Source organism: Pituophis catenifer, unplaced genomic scaffold, assembly GCF_029215685.1.
Source record: "Pituophis catenifer annectens isolate HBS135680 unplaced genomic scaffold, rPitCat1.0.hap2 SCAF_2, whole genome shotgun sequence".
NCBI classification, from domain to species: domain Eukaryota; kingdom Metazoa; phylum Chordata; class Lepidosauria; order Squamata; family Colubridae; genus Pituophis; species Pituophis catenifer.
In genome coordinates, this window is record NW_027256882.1 from 210,163,898 (window position 1) to 210,186,852 (window position 22,955).

Genomic DNA, 22,955 nt, shown 5'->3' on the forward strand with positions numbered 1-22,955 from the left:
TAGTTTCTTCATTTTTTGGACATACTTTACATATGTAATGATCTATAAACATACAGTACCATCCACAGATTTTTCCATCATAAAGGGGCTATTTTTCTGTCTTCCAGGAAGAATCTCTCTATAAGAAATGAGAAGCGAAAGATAACAGCAAAGATTCAAGTATTCTTTAATTGAATCTTTGCCCTTCCCTAATTTCTTGTACAGATTTTCTTTCCGGAAGGCAGGTAAATAGCCCCTTTATGATGGAAGCTTTGGAATAGTACCCAATGTCTACAGATCATTATATATGTGAAGTATGTCTAGAAAAGGAAGAAACTAAAATTACTTCCTTAATTATCAGAAGGAATTGTGTAAGAATTGTGCAAAGAAGGAATTCATTTCTCAGTCTGAAAATCAATGTGGAGACTTAAGTGGCTTGTTTTTCAAATTGTGGCCTTTAACAGGTTAGAACAGAGCTCTTCAAATTTGGCAGCTTTAAGACTTGTGGACTTCAACTCTACAACTCATAGCTGGCTGGAGAATTCTGGGAGTTGAAGTCCATAAGTCTTAAAGCTGCCAAGTTTGGGGACTCCTAGGTTAGAAGAAGAATAGTTTAGATCTGGATGTTTCTCTTTTTGTAGAAATTCAACAAAACATAGGTATTTATTTCCACAACCCAAAGTTGCTATCATTTCATTCTAATCAGCTTCATTCCATTCTGCTGTATGAAGATAATAACAATTCAAAACAACTTAATTGTTGTTTTACATCTTAAAAAAAGGTCAAGAGAAATAATTTTTTTGTAACCTGTAAAACACTGATTACATTCAACCATATAATGTAAATTCCCCTGCTAGTCTCACTTAACTACCTAAGTATTTTGACAAAAATATGCTCATATGTACATCCTGAAGTACAATTACTCAAAGTGAGAGTATCCATTACAGATGTTTCCTCCAGCATGCATGTATATTCTCTGGAGCCTTTTGGTCTACATAGATTGCAATTTATCCCAATATAATATATCCAGTAGCTAAAAATATACAAGTGTATGCTCTCAGTTACTAGAACCCATATGCTGAAAGACAAGAGGGAGAAAGTGTTCTTAACAAATAAAGACTGTCTTGAATTCAGACTCAACTCTTGATGACTTCATAGTCAATGCACATCTAGTTTTTTTGGCAAAAGAATGAAAAAGTATTTTTTTTAAAAAAAATTGACTTCCCAATCCATCCTACAATCCTGATATTGCCAGGTGATTTCTGGTCCAAATTTTAACTAAACCTGTTTAATCTAATTTAGCTTTTGAATTCAGCCAAGATCAGTTGGGTGCTGCCACCTGGCTGGATAGAACTTCTGTTAGGAGCAGATAAAATAAACCGGTACCTAAGCATTGGTTAAAGAAACATTCACATTCCAAACACTAAAATTCTAGCTCTAGATTTGGAGGGACAATTATTTTATTCCCAGTATTGAATTGAATTTAATATTTTATTTGGTCAAGTGTGATTAGACACACAAGAAATTCGTTTCTGGTTCATAAGCTCTCAGTGTACATGCAAAGCAACAGAATAATAATAATGCCATCAATAAAAGATAAGATAATAAGAAGGATAAATAATAGTAGTCACAATACATGGGTAAGGTATACATAGATATTAAGGCAGCACTGTGAGAATTGTAGGATATTTGTATACCATAACGACATTGCACCAGCAGAACTTTTTTTTTTTTTTTAGTGAAGGATACATAGACATGTTGCCCAAACCACATTCCAAACAATTATCAATATTGTTAACAACGTTTGCTTATGTACACTGAAAATGATGGTTTGGGAATGCCAGCTTTCCAATGATAATTGTGAGCAGTTTGAAACAACAGAAAAAAAATTTCTGCTCAATTTTCTGATGAGCAATTTTTTAAAAACTGTGTTTTATCTCTCCTGCCAAAAAGAGTCATTTTGGCCTAATCCTGATTTAGTTGGTTGGTTCTTTTTACAGTAGCTCATGAGAACTGCCAGCATTATCTTATCTCCATTTGCATATAAGAAATCAGGATCATGTAACTTGAAGAGAAACACATTTATCTACTGGACTTTATGGAACTCACCATAAGGAGGAATATGAATGTTTTACTTACCCTGCCTACAGTAAAAGGGTTAAAATATAAAATTGATATAAATGGGAAATAAAAATAAAAAATAGTAGCAACTAAAGAAACTAATGCTGCTGTGAAAATTTATAAACCCAATTTGGATGGGTATTCTATTTTATATTAGTTCTCCTTGTAAGGCTTTCTTAAAAAGCCATACATATTTATTAAATGCTATTTAGCAGTTGGCTATTGGTAACTGCATTTAGACAACTGAAGTCCAAAATAAAATGTCAAATGATTTACTTTTAAGTCTTGTGTTACAAACAGAAGCATTCTAAAACTTTTCTTAAAACTTCAGCTCCTTTAATTTTGCTATCTGTGGATGATGGGGATTGTAATCAGGCACATCTGGAAAGCAGTAGGCTAATTTACTACATTAAGTCACTCTTGAAAAAAGAAAAGAGAGAAAAACAATTTCTAGGCAGTTGAATGATTACATTCTTTGGATAAGATACAGAAATATTATTTGATACGTCTTGCCATATTACAACAAAAGGCAGTTATAAAAGTCATCAAAAGTTCAAGCAAAGACAATTATTGGTTTCCATCCAGTAACATGGACTCATCCATCAGATTTTTAAGAAGTATTATTATTTTAAGTTTTAAAGATTCAAAACACTGCTAAAAAGCTGGTATCAAGCCAGCCTATATATGCAAGAAATTATGCAGATGTATGTTTTCTGAAAATAATATGTAAAGTGATAAAATGCCTGTTTTTCATTTCCTATCAGTGATCTTTGTATACTTATGACAAAATTTATCAACAAAATTTGTGTTCACCATAAAATGTGTTGGTTTGCAGTCTAAACACCAATGATTGAGGCTTCCAGAGTACATACACCACACAGCCAAACTGCAGTGCATCTGGTGTACTTATTTATTACAAAATATTTCTCTAACCCCTCTAACTGAAACCACTAGTGGTACACTCAATAGAAGAGTAGGCAATAATCTGAGGGCTTCAACTCCCAGAATTCCTGAGCAGCATAGGGCCAAAGATGCCCACTGCTGGTCTATATTACTGAAAGGCAAACTTAGCTGTGAGTAATTTCAGTGTTGTCCCACCTCATCTTTGGATTTTATTTTTTATAATAACAAAAACATAATATTAAAGGATGTTACCACCCTGTGGATGTGCAGTGGTGGAAAGGATCAGTTAGAGATGGAATCAGAATTTTAATTGGAGAGGATGAGGACAAGCTCTTATTAATGTTTCAAAATAATGCTATATTAATTAACTGGTGCAGACTAGCTGGGATAAGATTAACATACTTTTGCAACAATGGTGATGACCGTGATTCCAGAGACTTGTGATGGATGTTGGGAAACTATTATCTAATAAACATCTCAGAAAAAGCAATGTATTTTTATGTGGAGGCCCTGAGGCAGTTGCTTTTAATAAAGATCTTCAATTAGGATTAGTGGATTTATATGCTAGAGCAGGGGGTGGAGAACGATGGCCCTTTTATGACTCGTGGACATGGTGGCTCAGGAATTCTGGGAGTTGAAGTCCAGAAGTCATGAAAGGGCCATCGTTCCCCCCACCTCTGTACTAGAGAAAGAGTGGGCGACTGAGATGCAAATGACCATCTTATAAATGAATTAGGAAAAGAGCTATAAGAAATTCATGAAACTGAACAATTGGTATCAGCATCATGCTACTAATGGAGACCTTCAATTGGATGTTATGAGCTACATTATGAAAGTTGATAAATGAATATTCTAATGACTGGATTTGATGCAGAATTTTCTCCTTTTAAACTGGTGTACTACCGGGAAATCTAGGGCGAATTAGAATTGATTTGGTATGAGTAGGAATAAGAAGAATATTTTTTTTGAATTCATTCTTCTGGACTTCAAGGATCAGCTACAGACCAATCTCCAGGACACCTGCTAACTGATTAAGAAAACCTTTAGGAGATACAAGGTAACTAGGAGAAGGTAGGGATCTAAGAGATTTAAGAAGGTCTGAGGGATTCTTAAAACTGGGTGCTTTGGCTGGAACAAGCAGACATACTTTCTGATTTTTAAAGAAAACATTGTGATTTTTCTCCTGATAACTGGGAAGGTTATAAAGGTTATAAATAGGTTATAAAGCAGGGGTCCTCAAACTTTTTAAACAGGGGGCCAATTCATGGTCCCTCAGACTGTTCGGGGGGCCAGACCAGCTGGGTGGGCATGGCTAGGTGGTCATGTGACTGGGTAGGTGTGGCCAATTTAGCAGTCCGAACAATACACACAAATTAAACTTTAATTTGTTATGCTCCTGAGGGTGGAAAGCAGGATAGTGAAGGGATGTGGCTGCCTTGGGGTGTGTATGAGGGACTTCTGTTTGTCTCTCTCTCTCTCCCCCCCCTCTCTCTCTCTCTCTCTCTCGGCTGGGGAGGCCAAAAAGGGGGGCGTTTTTGGCCTCCCCAGCCTCTAGTACCTCTCTGCTGCCCAAAAATGGGCCCATTTTTGGCCTCCAGAGCCCTCCGCATGTCCCGTTTTTGGCCTCCCCAGCCTCCAGAAAGCGGGTAGGGGCCAGTGGGTAGGAGGAGCAATGTGGGCGGGGCAGCCTCATGGTCCTCCGTGTCCCAGATTATTGACTTTGGTGGGCCATATCCGGCCCCCGGGCTGTAGTTTGAGGACCCCTGTTATAAAGTGATGGGACATCCTTATAATAGATAGTTTAAAATCAGGTTTGCTTTCTGGGTTAAAATCAGGTTCTTATTTAAATGGGCAAAGTAGTGTTTCTCCTCAGAAACCCAAAGTAGATGCCCCTGACCACTCCCGTTTGTAAGACCAACCATTTCACGTGATTGTTTGGCATTGTCTACACATTATTAGAATTCTGTACCTGACTAGATTATCCAGGTACAAAAATGAACTTGGTGAAGCGAACAGAAAAACATTAGCCAATGTTTGATCAATAGTATGTACTGCTGTGTATTGATCCTTCCATTGTATAAGACCTTTATCATGACAACAGATGCATCTGATTAAGAGGTAAAGAATGTGTTAGAGTAGAGGATACCTACACTTATCTAATCAGCAACATAATAAAGAAACTGAAGAAAAATGGATTTCCTCACCTGAACTTCAGTTTATAGTAAGTTCACAGGCTTAAAATCTATGTTGATGCCATGGGTGGGTGGGTAGGTTTGTTTGTTTTTTTCTTATATTGTGTTTTTATTGTTTGTAAACTGCCTAGAGTTGCTGTGAGCGAGTAGGCAGCTATATACATTCTTTAAAATAAATAAAATCTATTTAGGATGAATAGGAGACCTTGCTAATGGTCTAAAGCCATCAATCAGCCACAACAGTTTTCAGTGTTACCTCTGAGGTACAGCAGTAGCTTTCAAATTGTAGAACTTTTATAAGGGAGATTTTCTATATTTAGCAACTTTTAATGTATACGCTTGATTTTAGCTGATAGGGTCTAGGGAAGGTTTATTTTGTTTCTATTTGCAAAAACATCTTGATTTTAGTTATATTTTGAGATTAGATTATCCAGTTTAATGTAGTATGTGATTTTTGGTGGATTGATTTTGGCTTTGTTTTTGTTGGTGTTTTTTTTTTTTTTGGTAGTTAAGTTTCTTGTGTTATCAGATAACATTTCAATACATAAAAAGAGAAAGTAAAATGTCCAAAAGTTATGAAAGGATATAGAAGACTTTCCTTTCTGCCAAGAGTGCAAAATTTAGAGCAGCTGCTAGAATATAAAAAAAGAGCTGCTAAAAAGAGACTTCACCAAAATCTTTCTTAAAAATAAACTGTTGTTTACAGTTTTGCTAGATTTGTTTCTCATCTTTCTAGAAAATAGAGCTCAAGATAGCTTGACAGAACATGAAGGAAAAGTCCATTGAGATGATTCCTAAAATATGTACCACTACATTGTCCAAGACTTCCCCAGACAACCCCCAACAAATCTAAATGAGCCACCACAGCCTCTGCGTTTGGAAGATGCAGACATATTTTAGGCACAGAGTCAGCCTAGTTCCTTGATATACTAAGCTGATCACACAATCCAAATATCTTTTTCGATACACTTTTTAACACAGTATTGCACAACTGCCTTGTGTTTTAAACGTGATCTCAATCTCTTTCCTCCCCCTCATTTTATCCCTCATCCCCCCAGTATTGGTTCAAACATCTACTACTCCTTTTAAATAAAATTGGCTGTCCTGCTTTATTTGGAATGAGATGTTTTTGAACAAAATCTAAAAGCAGAAACAAAAAAAGATAATACAGCAGAGAGAAAGAACTCACAGTCCTCCAATTGTTGGACTGCAATCCCAATCAGCACTGCTGATGTTCAGGAGTGATGGAGGTTATAATTCCATGCTTAGTGGAGAACTAACCTCTGCTTTATTATAGTAGATATTTTCATAAGTAAAATATCACTTACAAATCAGTTAAACTTTGGTCCAATGCACAATAGCCTTATCTGTTCTAGACAGGATCTATGAAGACTATAGCAATGCCAGTAGAATCAAGTACCGTATTCCATCATCTTTTAGCCAAAAGAAATTAACTTTGCTGCTTCTATATAGTAAATAGATTCTTAACCATGCAGTCTGTGAAATAATAATTTAGTTTGGTATGATTGGGAAAGTGTACATAGTATTGTCAGGAATGCATTCATCTGATTATTCAATTGTGTAAAAGCCAAGAACCATATATGCTTCTTTCATCACCACTATCTATAGGTTGCTTTATAACGGAGAGTCAAAATGCCATGTTAAGATTACTAGGAAAGTGATGCATGTGTTTACTTCAGAGGCACAATATCAATTTTTCTGAATCTGCTATGAAACAAACAAAAAATATATAGATTTTTTTTCTACAGTTAGTCATTGACTTACAACCAAAATTGAGCCCAAAATTTCTGTTGTTAAGTGAAACATTTGTTAAGTGAGTTTTGCCCTATTTTATGCCTTTCTTGCTACAGTTGTTAAGTGAATGACTGCAATTATTAAGTTGGTAACATGGCTGTTGAGTGAATCTGACATCCTCATTGTGTTTGCATGTCAGGAGGTTGCAAAAGGTGATCACATGACCCCGGGACAGGACACTGCAACCATCATAAATATGAACTCGCTGCCAAGCATCTGTATTTTGATCATGTGACTGTGGGAATGCTGCAGTGGTTGTAAGTGTGAAAACCAGTTCTAAGTCACTGTTTTCAGGGCTGTTGTAACTTAGGTCACTATATGAACTCTTCTAAGTTGAGAACTATCTGTATTCTATTTTACTATATTTACTAGTGTCAGAAATACCTCATTTAACTGGAGATTTTGACATCCCATCTTTTTGGATTCAGTCATACCCCATTACTATGCTTTGCAACAAATAAGGTATAGGAAAATTCAAAGCAGTATGATTGCAGCATCTTAATGAGCCATTCAGTTCTTTGCTTACTATTGCCCTGCAGTATTACCAGTTCATTAGAAGACCTCCAAGCAGTTTTCCCTGCTAAGGGTCACTAGTGGTTTTCCAATTTTTTTAAGGAACTGTAGCAATTGGAGAAATACTGCTATGTTTGCAAGAAACATAGGTGGCAATTGCAGATAGGAGAGCCTTTGCACAATTTATTGTATGCCAATTGCTGCCTCTCCTGGATCAGGAGTCCCTGGACTCAGCCATTTAAGTCCTAATCATCTCATGGCTGGACTATTGTAACACGCTCTCCGTGGGGCTACCCTTGAAGAGCTTTCGGAAGGTACAGCTGGTGCAGTGTGCAGTGGCGCAGGCAGTTCTTGGGACGTAACACCACTGCTCTACAAGCTGCACTGGCTGCCAGTTTGCTTCTGTGTACAATTCAAGGTGCTGGTAATCATCTTTAAAGCACTTCAAGGCATGCTGTCACGCTACTTGAGGGACCATCTCATGTCACTGGGATTGGCCCACCCCACCTATGCTGACAGAGGAGGCATGCTGCAGCCCCATCGGTTAGGATATTCCAGCTGGCGGGATCCAGGGTAAGAGATTTCCCTGCCATCGCTCCTACCCTTTGGAACATCTTGCCCCTCCAGAGTGAGGTCAGCACCAACTTTTGTAACATGCGCTTTAAGCTCATGTAACATGAGCTTAAAGATCTGGCTCTGGGGGAATTTCACATGGGGGAGTGGTTGATAGATTAATAGCAGATCCCACTTCCCTCCCTATCCCCCCCACTCATCCTACTCCCTCCCTTCCCATCTTTTAGCTAGGTCTATGTATTGTACTTTGTATTTTTGTAGTATCTTATTTATATAGTTTTATCTTTTTAATATTTAGGCTGCCTAAAGTTACCCTGTGGTAAGATGGATGGCCAATAAATTTAATAAATAATAAAATAAACAATCAATTCCTTGGGCCAAATGTTATTTGTGTGTGCAACTTTGACTCCAATCCTTCAAATACACACAAAGTAGGTGGCAAATTTTCAGATGTTAATGTTAACATGCGCCACCCTTAAAAATTTTCTATTTGCTGAAGTATGACAGATCATTTTCTTTATCTAAATCAGCACGTATTTCTTATCAACCTGCTGATGAGCAAAAATTCAGTTTGTCTACCCCTTGCTGAGCATAAAGCCACATTGCTCTTCCCAAATCTTAGCTGTCATTATCTCTTTCAACTAGATTTCTTTTTATTCAACACCTATCCAGGCACACTTATACGTGAATCCTCTGGTAGTTTTTGCATTTCCTCTTGCTGCCTTTCTCTTTGTACAAGGGAATAATAATCACATTTTCCCAATAAGTGCAACCTTCACAAATGTTAAACAAGTTGCACAATTAATTGTTAAACAAACATATAATAAAGTGGTACCTTGGTACTCAACTGCTTTTAAACTCATTGAATTTGGTACTCAAAACATTTTGACACAAAAATTTCATCCCAATACTTACAGTTTGTTTGGTACAAGCCAGAATTTATCAGTGTTGGCTGCCTTGTAACTAATTACCTTGTTCCTTGTGGGAAAAATTTGTTTGGTACATCATTTTTGGTACTCATCACACCTCCAGGAACCAATTAACGATGTGTAACAAGGTACCACTGCAGTTTAACTTTTTTCTAGTTGTACCATCTATAACAGCAGCCTTATCATTTCCCAAATCTGACAACATTCATATAATTATTTTTATTCATTTACACACACACACACACATACACAATCTCCATACAGACAGAAATTAATGTAGCATTTGATTCAATTCCATTTTTCCACATGCAGCTACTATCAATACTTTAAACAAATTCTTCCAGCATTTCCTCATTTCCATTTCATTCCAAATAATTTCATCACTTTTATTTTAATTCCTTTCACTCTCTTGGGGACTCTTTATTTAGCAATCTTCAGCCTTTCCAAAACAATTGTTTAATTCCATCAACATGCCCCTGCATTTTCTCTGCTTCTTTTCATCTTAACCATTCCTTGCTCTCTTTCATTTGTTTTTTGCAAATATCTTTTTTCTCTATATACAGTGTTATACTTTTATAGAAAACTTTCTCAGATTTGGAAGCATTCATTCTCTTCTATACATTTTTCTCTTATCTACAGCATCTTTCATTTCATCATTTTTTACCAAGCATCCTTTTTCATACTCTGTTAATATAATTACACATACACTCCACATGCTCTGTTACACAATTCTTTCCACTGTATATAAGCATTTTCCACACTATCTTTCTTTAGATCTTTCCAACTTTGTTGGGAGATAACTATTCTTCTGTTTCATATAAGATTCCTACTTTCTGCAGTCATTTGATTTGCATTTTAGTTCATAATACTTCTTTCCTTTTCTTCCATGTTCATTTTCTTCTGCAAAAAACCCCCAAATCTAGAATTCCTCATCACTTTTATATCCTATGCTTGTTCTTTCTCTTTTATTATGTATAGTGAGATTCATCATGCTTTTTAATTCATTCCTTTTCCACGGTGTCTACTTGAACAAATATAGCTTACTACACTTGTTTGAAACAGTATTTTCCTTAAGGAGACAGTCACCAAAGAGTCAGCATTTATTTTTGGCTTTCAGAATGGCCCATTCCACTTTTTATTTTTCTTACTACTATCTTGTCCATCAGCTAGGATAACATTTTCTCTTCTGGATTGCATTCATTCAGAAAACTGGACAAATTTCCCCAGAACTCCTTCTACCATTATCACAATTAACTGGAGCATATCATATAACTTTTTCTAACCTATAGATTTCTACTTTCATGTACACCCATAACAACCTAGATAAAACCTAGATACTTGTCACATCACACATTTTAACTAGAAGTACAAAGTTTTGCCCCAAGTATGGTTATATTATTTTATGCTATCTAAGATCTCTACTGTGGAGAGAACCTTGCAAGGTAACATATTGGTACTGGTATCTAGCCAGTTAGGAAATCTATGATGTGTACTGACTCTCAAAATATATCCAATTACATACTAACAATATTTACAAGAAAATGCAAATTATATAAAACCAACAATTATATATTCAGCTAAATAAAAAACTGAATCTGAATGATGGTTTGGGTCTACTGATGTCCAAGATGGGGCACTTGAAAGATGACAATTTCTCACAATTTCCACAAATAAGAAACCCAAGTTTTCCATCAACATACTCACTAGACACTACAGTATACACAAATTCTTTGATGGATATTTATATTATGAGTGGGGCTTTTGTGGGATTATATGCATTACATGTAATTTGTGAAGTCAAATTTAACACATCGAAACTCTAAGCATGGAAATTGCATACAAAAACAAGGAGCTATGAGCCATTTGGCTAGCTAAATATTCACATTTGGACTTTGGCTATCACAGACATTTCTTGAATATGTTATAAATTCTGTAAAACCATTCAATCTATTGGTGCAATAAGTATGGTGCTGGGATATACAGCATTGGGAAGCTGTGAACAACCTTGCCCAAACCCAAGCCTGATATAAAATATAATAAAAGAAAATAGTTACTAACCTGTACATTCATGCTGTAGTCCTTTGCCATAGTATCCCTTTTCACAGATACACTCAAAGTGTCCTGTGTGAGTACCACACTTGCAACTTGCCATGGTATCACAACAATTTTCAGTCCCCTCACAAAGATAGGAGCAATATGCTATATCTTCCTGAATGTAACTTCCAGAAGGCAGATCTGTAATTAGGATATTTGGGAGGACAGGATAGGGGTTCCAAATAAATAAGCAAATAAATAGTTAGAGACATCTACTCATCTAGAGTTTTTTTTTTTTTTAAAGTAGGCATTTCATTGAAATGCAAAAGTAAGCTAAATCCTAATAGTTAAAATTACTGAAACAATGCTAATTATTTTTAAATCCATTTATCTTTCCTGTTCAAGCAGATACTTGATGAGAATAAGAGATCAATTAATTTCCAATGATAGTTCTGCTCCATTTCGTTAACACTTGGAAATCTGCATCTGCGAATTAATTTCCATGGATATAATGGAATTATTATCCTATGCAAACTTTATTATAATAAAACTGAGATAGAGAAGTCCTCTCATTCAAACATTATTGTGTCTATCTAGAAAGCATTGTTCTATCCTTAAAAGATGGAAAATAATCATTAAACTATACATTTTAATATTTCCAATTTTATCTGACAACGTTACCCAGTAAATTAATCAGGTAAAGTCTCTTGAACATACGGTTAAAATGAGTTCTGTAGACTTTAATACAAACATTTATTCTCTAATCAAGATATTCAAAGAGAAAATTCCAAAAGTCTCTGACTTTTTATAAAATGCAATTCAATTTTTAATTTTTGTATTTATAAAATGCAATTCATTTTCTTACAATTCTGAAAACCTACACAAGTTTAAAAACATGTATAGTTCATTTATTCAATGTAGAAATATTGTATATTGAGTAAAGGAGGAGGCATGATTTAATGTGCCGCTTAAGTCTCTACATAAGTGTAAGACATAGAGGCAAAAATAAAGTGAATGGATTGTTCAGAAGTACAAACATAAGGTGTCCTGAAAACTTCATTTTAACTATATGAGATTGGGGTGATTGGTCACAAATATTCTTCTTGAACCTGCCACACACACATTAAATTTTCATGTGTAATGAAAGACATTGAATCACAATCAGAAGAATTATTTTAAAATCAAAATGAACATCTTTCTTTGAAAATAACTACAGTAGTTGGGCAAGGGATACGGTCGAGTTTCACAATGTTATGCTTGCATAATGAATATCTTCCAGTTAATCTATTACAGGTAATCCTCGACTTGTAACAGTTCATTTAGTGACTGTTCAAAGTAACAATGGCACTGATAAAAGTGACTTATGATCATTTTTCACACTTACAACACTGCAGTATCTCCATGGCCACATGATTAAAATGTGGACACTTGGCAACTGGCTGATACTTATGACTGTTGCAGTGTTGCAACAGTCAAATGACCTGTTGCAGGTCAAATGATTTCCTTTTGCGACCTTTTGGCAAGCAAAGTCAATGGGAAAGCCAGATTCACTTAACAACCATATTACTAACTTAAGAACTGCAGTAATTTGCTTAATAGCTGTGGCAAGAAAGGTTGTAAAATGGGGCAAAACTCACTTAACTGTCTCGCTGAGCAACAGAAATGTCAGGATCAATTGTGGTCTTAAGTCGAGGACTACCTGTACTGGTGTAACGGCCATATATTTCAAATTCAGATCATATATTATCCCTGAACTTGAAAACACACAGGTAATCAAAGCCAGATCTAGATCCAATACCTTCATGGAGAGCTCTGCGCGCTAAAGCTTCAAACTCTGCAAAACTGTGGAGCAAGTAGCAGTGTTCCTCCTTTGGATGAGAAGCCATGTCATTCAGCTCTCTGATATTGCCTTGCCATATCCCAAATGTGAAGATTTCTACTCCAAATTCACGCAAGGATGCTGCAATGGGACGAGGATCCCCTCCATTGGAATATCCATCCGTAATCAAAAATATTACTTTGGTAGCATTTACGCGGGAATGAACCAATATTTGCTAGAAAAAGGAAAAAAAAAAAAAAAGAGGGGGGAGGGAAAAAATCAAGCAGAACTATCAAGGTGGTGATCTGCTCACAGGTTCTTCTACCAACATTCGCTGTTTTCTTATACAATTTAGTTTTTTGAAGGACTACTGTAAGATCAACATTTCTGTATGAGACAGGGTATATAATACAGAATGGAATAATGCTTTTTGGATATTGGTGAAAGCTTTTTTCTGCCACCCCTGGTGGTGGTCTACTCCTTTCCCTTTTCTGATCACACCACAGCAAGGCAACAATACAAAAATTATTTGACACTGACTTTGTCTGGAATGGGTTTTTTTTTTTTCCAGTTTCCCACTACAGTTTATACATTTCTGGTGATTATCCATTTAAGCTAAATATATTCAAATGATTTAACCTTTAAAGACCAAGTTATGCATATTTCAAGTTACAGCAAGCTTTTAAAAATTATTTCTAAAGGAAAATATTATCCTATTTTCTTTACTAGCATAATTAATTTCATCACTTCCACTGCTTTTCCTGGAAGGCTCTTGTGACTTGTCATTTGAACCCATGGGGGTGGCGGGTAACTAAAATGGCAGTGATATGGGGCAAACAGGCAGGTGGGGAGAATTGGAGGCAGTCTCTTGCCTTGGGGCTGGGAAGGGACCAAGATGGGAATGGCTTGAATTAGGGTAGGTCCTTGCTTAACAGTCATATAGGACTCCCAATGACAGCAACAGGGACTAGCCAAATTGCTATCATTTAAGCACAGCGGTCATGTGATATTTCATTTAACAACTATTTCGTTTAGCAATGGAGTTGCTAGTTCCATTGCTAAATGATCATTAAGAGGACTACCTATACAGTTCATTTGTTTTGGATCCATATTGAAATGGATAGCCAGCTACATAAATTTGAATAATAAAGTAAAATAAATAAATTACCAAAGAAACTTTTCTTCTTTTCTTTTCCAAATTATTTCTATATCCAAACTCTTTCTGTCACCTCAGATTTTTTTTGTCCTACTGCTGTTTCTTAAGAACAAAAGGCATTTTTTTTCTGTAGAAATCATACAGAATTACATATTACTTCATTTTTCATTTGATTTAAGTTTTAGGTTAGGCAAATAAGTTTTGGATATTGGGTAAATATGTGTTTTACTAAATTTAATTTGATCTAAATAAAAACTAAAAACTGTAACCCATCAAACTACTCCTGTTTTTAAAAAAGAATAAATTTAAACATGTAGCAATGCTTAACAATTGTGAAGTTTTGAGGTTAAACATGTCTGAACCAGTTTTGTGCTTATTCAACAATTTATATATACATCTCTCTCTCTCTTTTAAGAGATTTATTGGAAGTTTTAGTAGGTATGAGCAGAGATATTTTGGAGAAGATACTTCATGTTAAACATGATTGCCAAAATCTACACATATGAAGAATTGAGAAAGAGCTTCAAAATGCTTGAGGCCTCTTCAAACATGGAATAAAATGTAGTTTGCCTTTTTAAAAAAAAACAGCAATCATTTCATGTGTATTAGGATTTATCTAAAGCTTTCATTGGTTTCTAATCTCAAAATGTTAGGAAACTGTGCTTTCAGTTGTAACAGCCATAGCTATAGGAGGTTTTGAGGGGTGTAAGGGGATTTGGCATTGTCTCTGTAGTCATAATTTAGTCATCCTAAATTTTAACTGCAAAATAAAGAGACAGATATTATAATTATTTAAACATATTTGATGGGTATTCGCTCATACAGAATGCTGTATTTACCAGATAAATTTTCAAATAGATCAAGAAGTAGTTTTCATGCCATTCAAATTGGTCAGAGATAGTCTTTGGAGAGGGGGCTTTCCTGAAATAACTCTGTTAGTGTATAAAGTATTTATTTATTAAATAAGTATGCATCCACACACTTCTTGACTGTCAGTATACTTACTGACATTGTTGGTGGGATGCAGGAAATTACTTAGGGGCATAGTATGAAGGCCCCCTTTAATTTTACCTATCCCCCACCCCCCAAATGCTGTTTTCTTCAAAAATAGTTGAACAACATTTTTTGTAACTTGTAGTGTCTGCTTCTTTCATGGTACTGCAAATTGTAGGAAGTAAACAATTTAGGAAAGGATCTCTTCATAGGCAAGGCCATGGTGGAGAGCAGTGGTGGGTTTCAATATTTTTTACTACCGGTTCTGTGGGTGTGGCTTGGTGGGCATGGCATGACTTGGTGGGCGTGGCTCGTGGACATGGCAGGGGAAGGATACTGTAAAATCTCCATTCCCATCCCACTCCAGGGGAAGATTACTACAAAATCCCCATTTCCTCCCTATCAGCTGGGACTTGGGAGGCAGAGAATAGATGGGGGCGGGGCCAGTCAGAATTTTTACTACTGGTTCTCTGAACTACTCAAAATTTCCGCTACCGGTTCTCCAGAACTGGTCAGAACCTGCTGAAACCCACCTCTGGTGGAGAGAAGAGTAAAGGAAATAAGATCATGGAAATGTGCAAGAATCTTAGAAAATAGAAAGTAAGAACAAATATCTGAAGAAAGACATCACACACCGAGTACATTTTTGCACAGTAGAATTATTGCAAGGGCAAAAAGCCTGATCTATGACATGAGCAGGTGATATAAAGCAAGTTAGAGTAATCAAAATCACAGGGGATCATGCATGAGCCAGAGGACACATTCACGTGGTTTAGTATGCTAAAATGTTTTAGGTTTGTATTCTCTAGCTAGTAAAGGTAGAAACTATAATCATAAAATAACCCTATATAAACTCTAAAGCAAATAATATGCTCAGCTGTAGGGAATAGATAGGATGTATGATACAAGGAATTTATAATAAACTATGAACCTGGTTGAGTATATCATCTAAAAGTGTCCATCAACAAAGGACAGAAAGGAGCAAAAAATGAGCAATTTATCCCATGAATAAATTATTACCCATCAAGCACATAAGAAAGGGTTTATTGAGAATGATTATTCTGAAGAAAAGAAAAACATGTCCACAATAAAAAAAAACGCATGTATGCTTACAGTATTCTGGCTAAGAGACACTTTATTAAATATATATTAAACTGAACCAAGTGGGGAAAATATATTTTTGTGGCTGGCTGTTTCCAATGTGATAATATTAACATATGAACATATTTAAAAAAAATGATTACCACAGTTTTATAAATAAATCAAGCAAATAATTCCTATGAATTTTTGTTCATTTTGTTCAGTTCATTATATCCTCTTTGGCCTAAGGCTTTCAGTCCTATGGAAGATAAAGAGAGTTGCAAACTAGAAAAAAGATATGAATACTAGTATTGTTATTATGGCTGTTGATCAATATTCTGTTTGTTGAACAATCCTGCTGACTACAGCTCTCAGCAAGCCAATAAAAAAATTGCTGGGTGTATATACACATATTTATAGATAAGCATGTTTACAGGTACTCATATAAACAGTGAGGTGGAGGGGCTTCAGTAAGGATTTTAACTGGAGTTGACCATTTACACTGATAAATTAGGGAATCTTGTTGCTGCGAAAAAATTATGGGCATTTGTACTTTTTTCTTTATTTGATTTTCCTTTTCGGTTGGACCATCTTAAATTTACAGTTCTATTTCTTTCTGAAGAATAAGGTACTTAAAATGCTGAAGCAATGTTTAAAATTTCCTTCAAAATTCTTCTTAGACAGTCATCTCTTTTACAATTAATTAACCGTGCAATTAAGTTCCTCTATCATCATGTAATTGATTAACCTGTCAGGACAAAGTCTATTTTTTCAGTAAATATTTCTCTTAACCCAAAGTGGAAAAACTGAAATATTTTCCTTTCTAATGCCACTTAAAAAGATAACTAATTGCAGTTGTCTTTAGCTGGACCACTAAGCAATAATAAAATCAGGGCCTTTGTTTCTTTTATTGTAGAATGTAATTATACTTTCCAGGAAGGAAGTGCTAAAATAACTCAGGGGCTCTCCTTGGCCTCTAAAGACAAATTTCTTAAAAAGCAAAAACCAGTCAATCTACAAATTAAAGTTGGATTTAGAACAAGGGTGGATAACTGATCATAGTGATATCATAAATCACAATTCTGCAGCAAATGTATATATTTAATTAGTAATCAATTATCTTAGCCACTTTGTGTTTCCTGACAAATTTTGGCTAAGGTCATTCACATATCCAAATAACATTATCCTTTCTTTCATCTTGTGTGTAAATTTTAACTAAAAGAGCACTGCTCTGTGAACTTCTTTCTTCTCTACTGAAGTATTTATAATACTTACATGACTTCTAGAGCTGTGCATGCTTTGAACATTCTTTGGAAGAGATGGTTCTTTATAACCTGGGTGACTGAGAAAAAAGCAGCTGCTTTACATGAGTCAACTCATTAAAGGAGCTTTCGCTTTAAAGAGTCACATAAAAAGCAAGTGCATTTTTCTCAGGAATCTGTACAAGACTGAAGCTGTAATCTGGCCTGCAAAAAATAATCAGTCTTATTTGGCTTGAATAACAGTGGAATCTTTCCCATCAAAAAGATAAATGTAGTTTGAGCTTGAAAATAGAAGACAATGGTGCAATTTTTCATAGGAAGAAAATAAAGATGATCATTAAAATGTAAGTTCCTCTATTTCCTCAGTAATTTTAGTATAATAATAGTATTATTTGGTCAGTAAATATAGCAAACTTTGCAAAACAGCTGTATTATCTTAATTATTGCAATATGCTATTAATGTTACACCTCTCTATACAAACTGAGCACATTGGTATGTTATGATAAACGAAGTTACTTTTTAATTGGGATCCTTGGCTTCTTCCTCTCCTCATAAAACTGAGTCAAAACCTAATTTGAAAATAATACTACATTAGTTTGATTTTGTTCTGCAAGTCCCTCTGCCATGAGAAAGCAAGCAGCACGCTTGCTCTTTCCTTATGCCTAAAACAAGACAATCTATAAAATACACCATTACAAAAACAAATAATTTCTATTATCGTATTTTCCAGGTCTACGTATTTCTTTTAATTTGTCATTATCCAACCTACAAAATTCTGCACAGCCAGAACTGATTTCTGAAAAAGGCTTCTTCTGTGTTCTATCCTGCATAGATGGCATCCTCCCATAAAGTATGAATAATTTTAAAATTAGTTCTCTATTATCTTCTTTCCTGGATTAGTATATATAAAAGATTGTGTGTGTGCGTGTGCGTGCGTATGTATATGTATATGTATATGTATATGTATATGTATATGTATATGTATATGTATATGTATATGTATATGTATATGTATGTGTGTGTGTATGTATGTATGTATGTGTATATAGAAGCCAAACCAATAAACACATACTGGGACTCCCAACCAATCAGAATGAAAAGGTGGAGCCATCCCAGAATACCAACACCAGATTTGAAATTCCAACGTCAGTTAGTGCAAAATGACTACTGGCATAAGCCTGATGATGGCAGATGGGATTCTGCCGAAACGTCGCTTCTACCCTTTTAGGGATATATCCACAATTACACGGGAAGAAACCCGAAATATTAACTATACACACATACATACCCGTGAAAACTTACATAAACATATATATATATATATATATATATATATATATATATATATATATATATATATACACACATACATACATACATATATATATATATAGGATATATCTTTTTGAATTTGTTCATGGAACATATTTGTTTCATAATCAATTTCCCCTTCAGGATCAAGGACTACCTGTATCCATCATTTGACTCTGAGTCTAGTTCAAACACTGAATTTCAGACCTTAATTTACAGATTCGTTTTTGCTATTTAATTTCTTTATTTTTTATGCCTGGCATATGAGGTCAACACACAGACCCTGTCATTTAAATAAGAATGGTCAACCAGCATCTATATCTATAGTCCTCTAAAAGTTGCTGAATTCCCATAATTTCTCACAACTGATTGTGTTAGCTAAGCTGATGGAAGCTAAATATCTGTAGGACAATATATGGTTTATCCTGCCAAAGACAATACAGTATGCAAAGCACTTCAGAATGCATTGACCATATACAAAGCAATTCAGCACTTGGCAGTGAAGAAGGAGGTACTCAAAACCTCTTGACAACTTTTTTTTTCTTTTAAAGTCTTTGTAACCACTTTATACCCCCCAGTATCCCTTCTATATCCATATGTATTTCACTCATATTGGTGTGAAACTTGATGGAAGAAACATTTGGGAAAAACATTTCTCTGTGAAGAACAGCTGTGATGGAATGGATGAGACATCCTGTTACATTATGCTGTGGAGAAAATAAATGCAGTTATGTGGTTTGGCTCTGAATATATGAAATTAGGGTCAAATTTTATATTTGTGGGATATCTGAGATCAGAACTTCCAGGATAATTCTCTGGGACTAAAAACATATGTGAGAAGTTTGATTTAGATTAGGGCTTTTTCCATGAATGTTGGGAGAAAGAGGTGTTTTTCCTTACTAGTTTTTGATAATATAAACTGACCTATCCCTCAAACTTCATTAATAGTCAACCAGAAAAAAAATATGGATACCTCTGTTGTATGTTTTTTCAGCAGAGCATCTGCGATGAAATAGAGATCCATGACAATTTATTTGATAATATGCTTATTAGTTTCTAAACTGTCACTGTATTTGCTTTTTTTGCTTCCATACTTAATAGCATACAGGAGATTCTAATTAGGGAAGATGAGTGGAGAAAGTATTATATTGTCTCTTCTTGTATGATAGGAATTCTGTATGACATCATTACAAATCACCCAATCCACCATCATTTTTTTTCATTAAAAAAGAAAAGACACTGAAAAACCACAAACTGCCAATGTCACAGCTTGTTCTACTCAAGTTCTCCTGGAAAAACACTACATTCTTACAAATGTAAAAATGTATAGAAGTTTTGTATTATCTGGAATGACCCATTCAATCCTTTAATAGTGCTGCTGTCAGGAAGCCACATGGGGACACTTGGCCATCTTTACCCATCTCACAAGTGTCTCTAAAGATGGACTTTTCTGACCTAATTTTCCAAAATATATTACACATTCAAGTTGCAAATAAATATGGTATCCTAGAATGACCATTTTCTTCAAGCTGGTACCATCTAGTTTGAGAGTACACTGTCAGAATCCCCAAGTATTGATCATGCTGTGTGGAAATTTACTGAGTCTATCAAGCATGGAAAAAGCAGCTATAGAAAATGCTTGGTGTATGCCCTGCACAGCTTTTTTGAGCAAAAAGCATTCAAAAGTGGCAGCCAAAATTGTGTTAGGGAAGCCCACGCCATTTTTTCAAACTATTTAATTAGCAAGAACCAGACAGTCGCATGGAAAATGTTAATTTGCAGTTTTAGTTATTATGTCAAGCTGACTCGACCAAGGCCACAAAAGGAGTACAGGTAGTCCTTGACTTACAACAGTTCATTTAGCGACTGTTCAAAGTTACAACATCACTAAAAAAGTGACTTATGACCATTTTTCACACTTATGGCCATTGCAGCATTCCCCACAGTCATGTGATCAAAATTTGGATGCTGGGTAACTGCTTCACACTTGCAGTGTCCCTGGGTCATTTGATCACCTTTTGCAACTTCCTGTGACATGCAAAGTCAATGGGGAAGCCTGATTCACTTAACAACCCTGTTACTAACTTAACAACTGCAGTGATTCACTTAACAACTGTGGCAAGGAAGGTCGTAAAATGGGGGCAAAATGCACTTGACAACTGTCTCACTTAGCAACAGAAAATCTGGCCTCAATTGTGGTCCTAGTAGAGGACTACCTGTAATCAGAACTTGGCAGTGACTGGAACCCAAGTCTCCGTGGGTTCTAGTCCAGCCCCGGAACAGATCACTAACGCACGCCTGAATAAACTGCGAGTTTTTATCCGGAGCTGGTAAATTAATTCCACATTAACCTCAACCAACTTACCGCGGCTTGCTGGAAAGCCCCCTTGGTGTAGGTGCCGCCCCCTCGGTAGCCGATGGCCGGGATTTCGCGGCTGAGTAGGGCGCACTTGTGCTGCCGCTGCTGCGCTCGAGTGGGAGGCGAGATGTAGTCCACGCGTGGCACCACGTTGTTCTTGGAGGAGAAGGTCACGATGGCCACCCGCGTGGCCGTGGGCACGACCGGGAAGTCGGAGAGCAGCTTCTTGACGAAGCGCAGCTCGCTGAGAAAGTTAGCCTGGCCCACGCTCGACGACTCGTCCACCAAGAAGACCAGCTCCAAGCGGTCGCTCTTCTCCCGCAGCTGCCTCACCTGCCGCTTGAAAGCCCGCCCGAGTTTCTCCACTTTGTTGCTCGTCGCCGCCGCCCCGGGCGACTCCGGCAACAACGTCCCGGAGGCGGCCGGCTTGAATGGAGCCGAGAGCGCCGCTAGAGAACTCAAGTTGAAGGGGCGATACAGGCTGCGGGGCTGCACGGGCGCCCACGCCAGAGCCCCGCCGACCCACAAACACAGCCCCGCGAGCCACATCCCTCCGGGGGCTCGTCCGCCCGTCTACAATTAAGTCTTTTTTTTTTCCCCCACGGGTTTGCTCCCTCCTCTCACGCCCGGCCCGGCCTTTTTTTTTCCCCCCCGACGGCTGAGTTTAAGTCTCCCACTCGCTTCACCGCGGCGCGCACGTGGCGAGGGCTGCGCGCGTTTGTCTCGGTTTGGCGCGTCCCTGCTAAAAAAATTATTCTCCTTTCGCCGCCGCCGCCGCCCCCTCGGCAAGCCCTTCCCCGCAGCGCTCAAAAGGCAAAAAAAAAAAAGGGAGATACGAGTGTCTCTGCCCTCCCTTCCCTCCGCTTCTTCTTCCCCCGTCCTCTTCCTCGCTCTGCCGAAGTTTGTTGCTGCCTGAGATTCCTTGTCACCAGAGCCCCGCCGGTGTCTGCCAGGCTGTCAACATTCCCAACGCAAACACATCGGCACCGAGGCTTAAGCTCTGATTGATCCCATATGTCTGGCAGACAGCACCGGACGGAGAAAAGGGAGGGGACGCGAGAAAGGGGAGGGGGGGGAGGGTGGAGAAGGCCCGCGACTCGATGGATGGATCCAGATACCAGGAGGGCCACGGTAATTGGAAACACTTTGTGCAACAATAACGCGCTGCGGGAGACGCGGGGTGGGGTGGCGGGCGTGCTTGGATGAGGGAAAAGTGGGGTGGGGGGGTGAGAATTGTTTTCGGGAATCCTCGGTTGCTTCCCCGACGTCTCTTTATTGTAAGGGAGCCGAAGAATGGAATGTTACTTTCTTATCTGCACCGAGGGGAATACCAGGTCAATTCAGTACTTCACTCGAGACTTTTTAACAGCCCAGCATTTCAGGATATTTTTCTTCTCTTACCTGACTTAGAAGGCTTATCTGCACATGGGCTATTCATTCTTGGTACATTAGCCAGAACCTGCCACAGGAAAAGAAAAATGGACAAAGTAGGTCCCTCCCTATTTGCTGCTGTCTCCTCTTGCAACTTTCTAGCTCTGGAACCTGTACTGACAAAAGAGATCACAGTACAGGTAGTCCTTGACTTAACAACAGTTCGTTTAGTGACCGTTCGAAGTGACAACAGCACTGAAAAAAAAAAGCGATGTAAGACCATTTTTCACACTTATGACCGTCGCAACATGCACATGGTCATGTGATTTACATTCGGATGCTTGGCAACTGGTTCGTATTTTATGACGGTTGCAGTGTCCCAGGGTGATGTGATCATCTTTTGCGACCTTCTGACAAGCAAAGTCAATGGGGAAGCCAGATTTACTTAACAACCATGTTACTAAACAGCTGCAGGTTTCAATGGCCAGGGCCCCTTCCCATAGTTATGTGACTGCATTTTGGGCTCTTGGTAACCGGCCTGCAT

At 37.2% G+C, this 22,955-nt stretch overlaps 1 protein-coding gene across 1 annotated transcript in view; it reads right to left on the minus strand.

Moving 5' to 3' along the window:
• Window positions 1–21,786, minus strand: part of SVEP1 (sushi, von Willebrand factor type A, EGF and pentraxin domain containing 1) — a 116,351-nt gene extending 94,565 nt beyond the window's left edge. The window contains exons 1-3 of the mRNA XM_070938573.1: window positions 21,047–21,786; window positions 12,858–13,113; window positions 11,084–11,260 (exon numbers count right to left, since the gene is read on the minus strand). Coding sequence (XP_070794674.1) covers window positions 11,084–11,260; window positions 12,858–13,113; window positions 21,047–21,589 — 976 coding nt within the window. The 5' untranslated portion in view covers window positions 21,590–21,786. The remainder of the gene's footprint in view (window positions 1–11,083; window positions 11,261–12,857; window positions 13,114–21,046) is intronic.
• Between the last annotated feature and the right edge of the window lie 1,169 nt (window positions 21,787–22,955).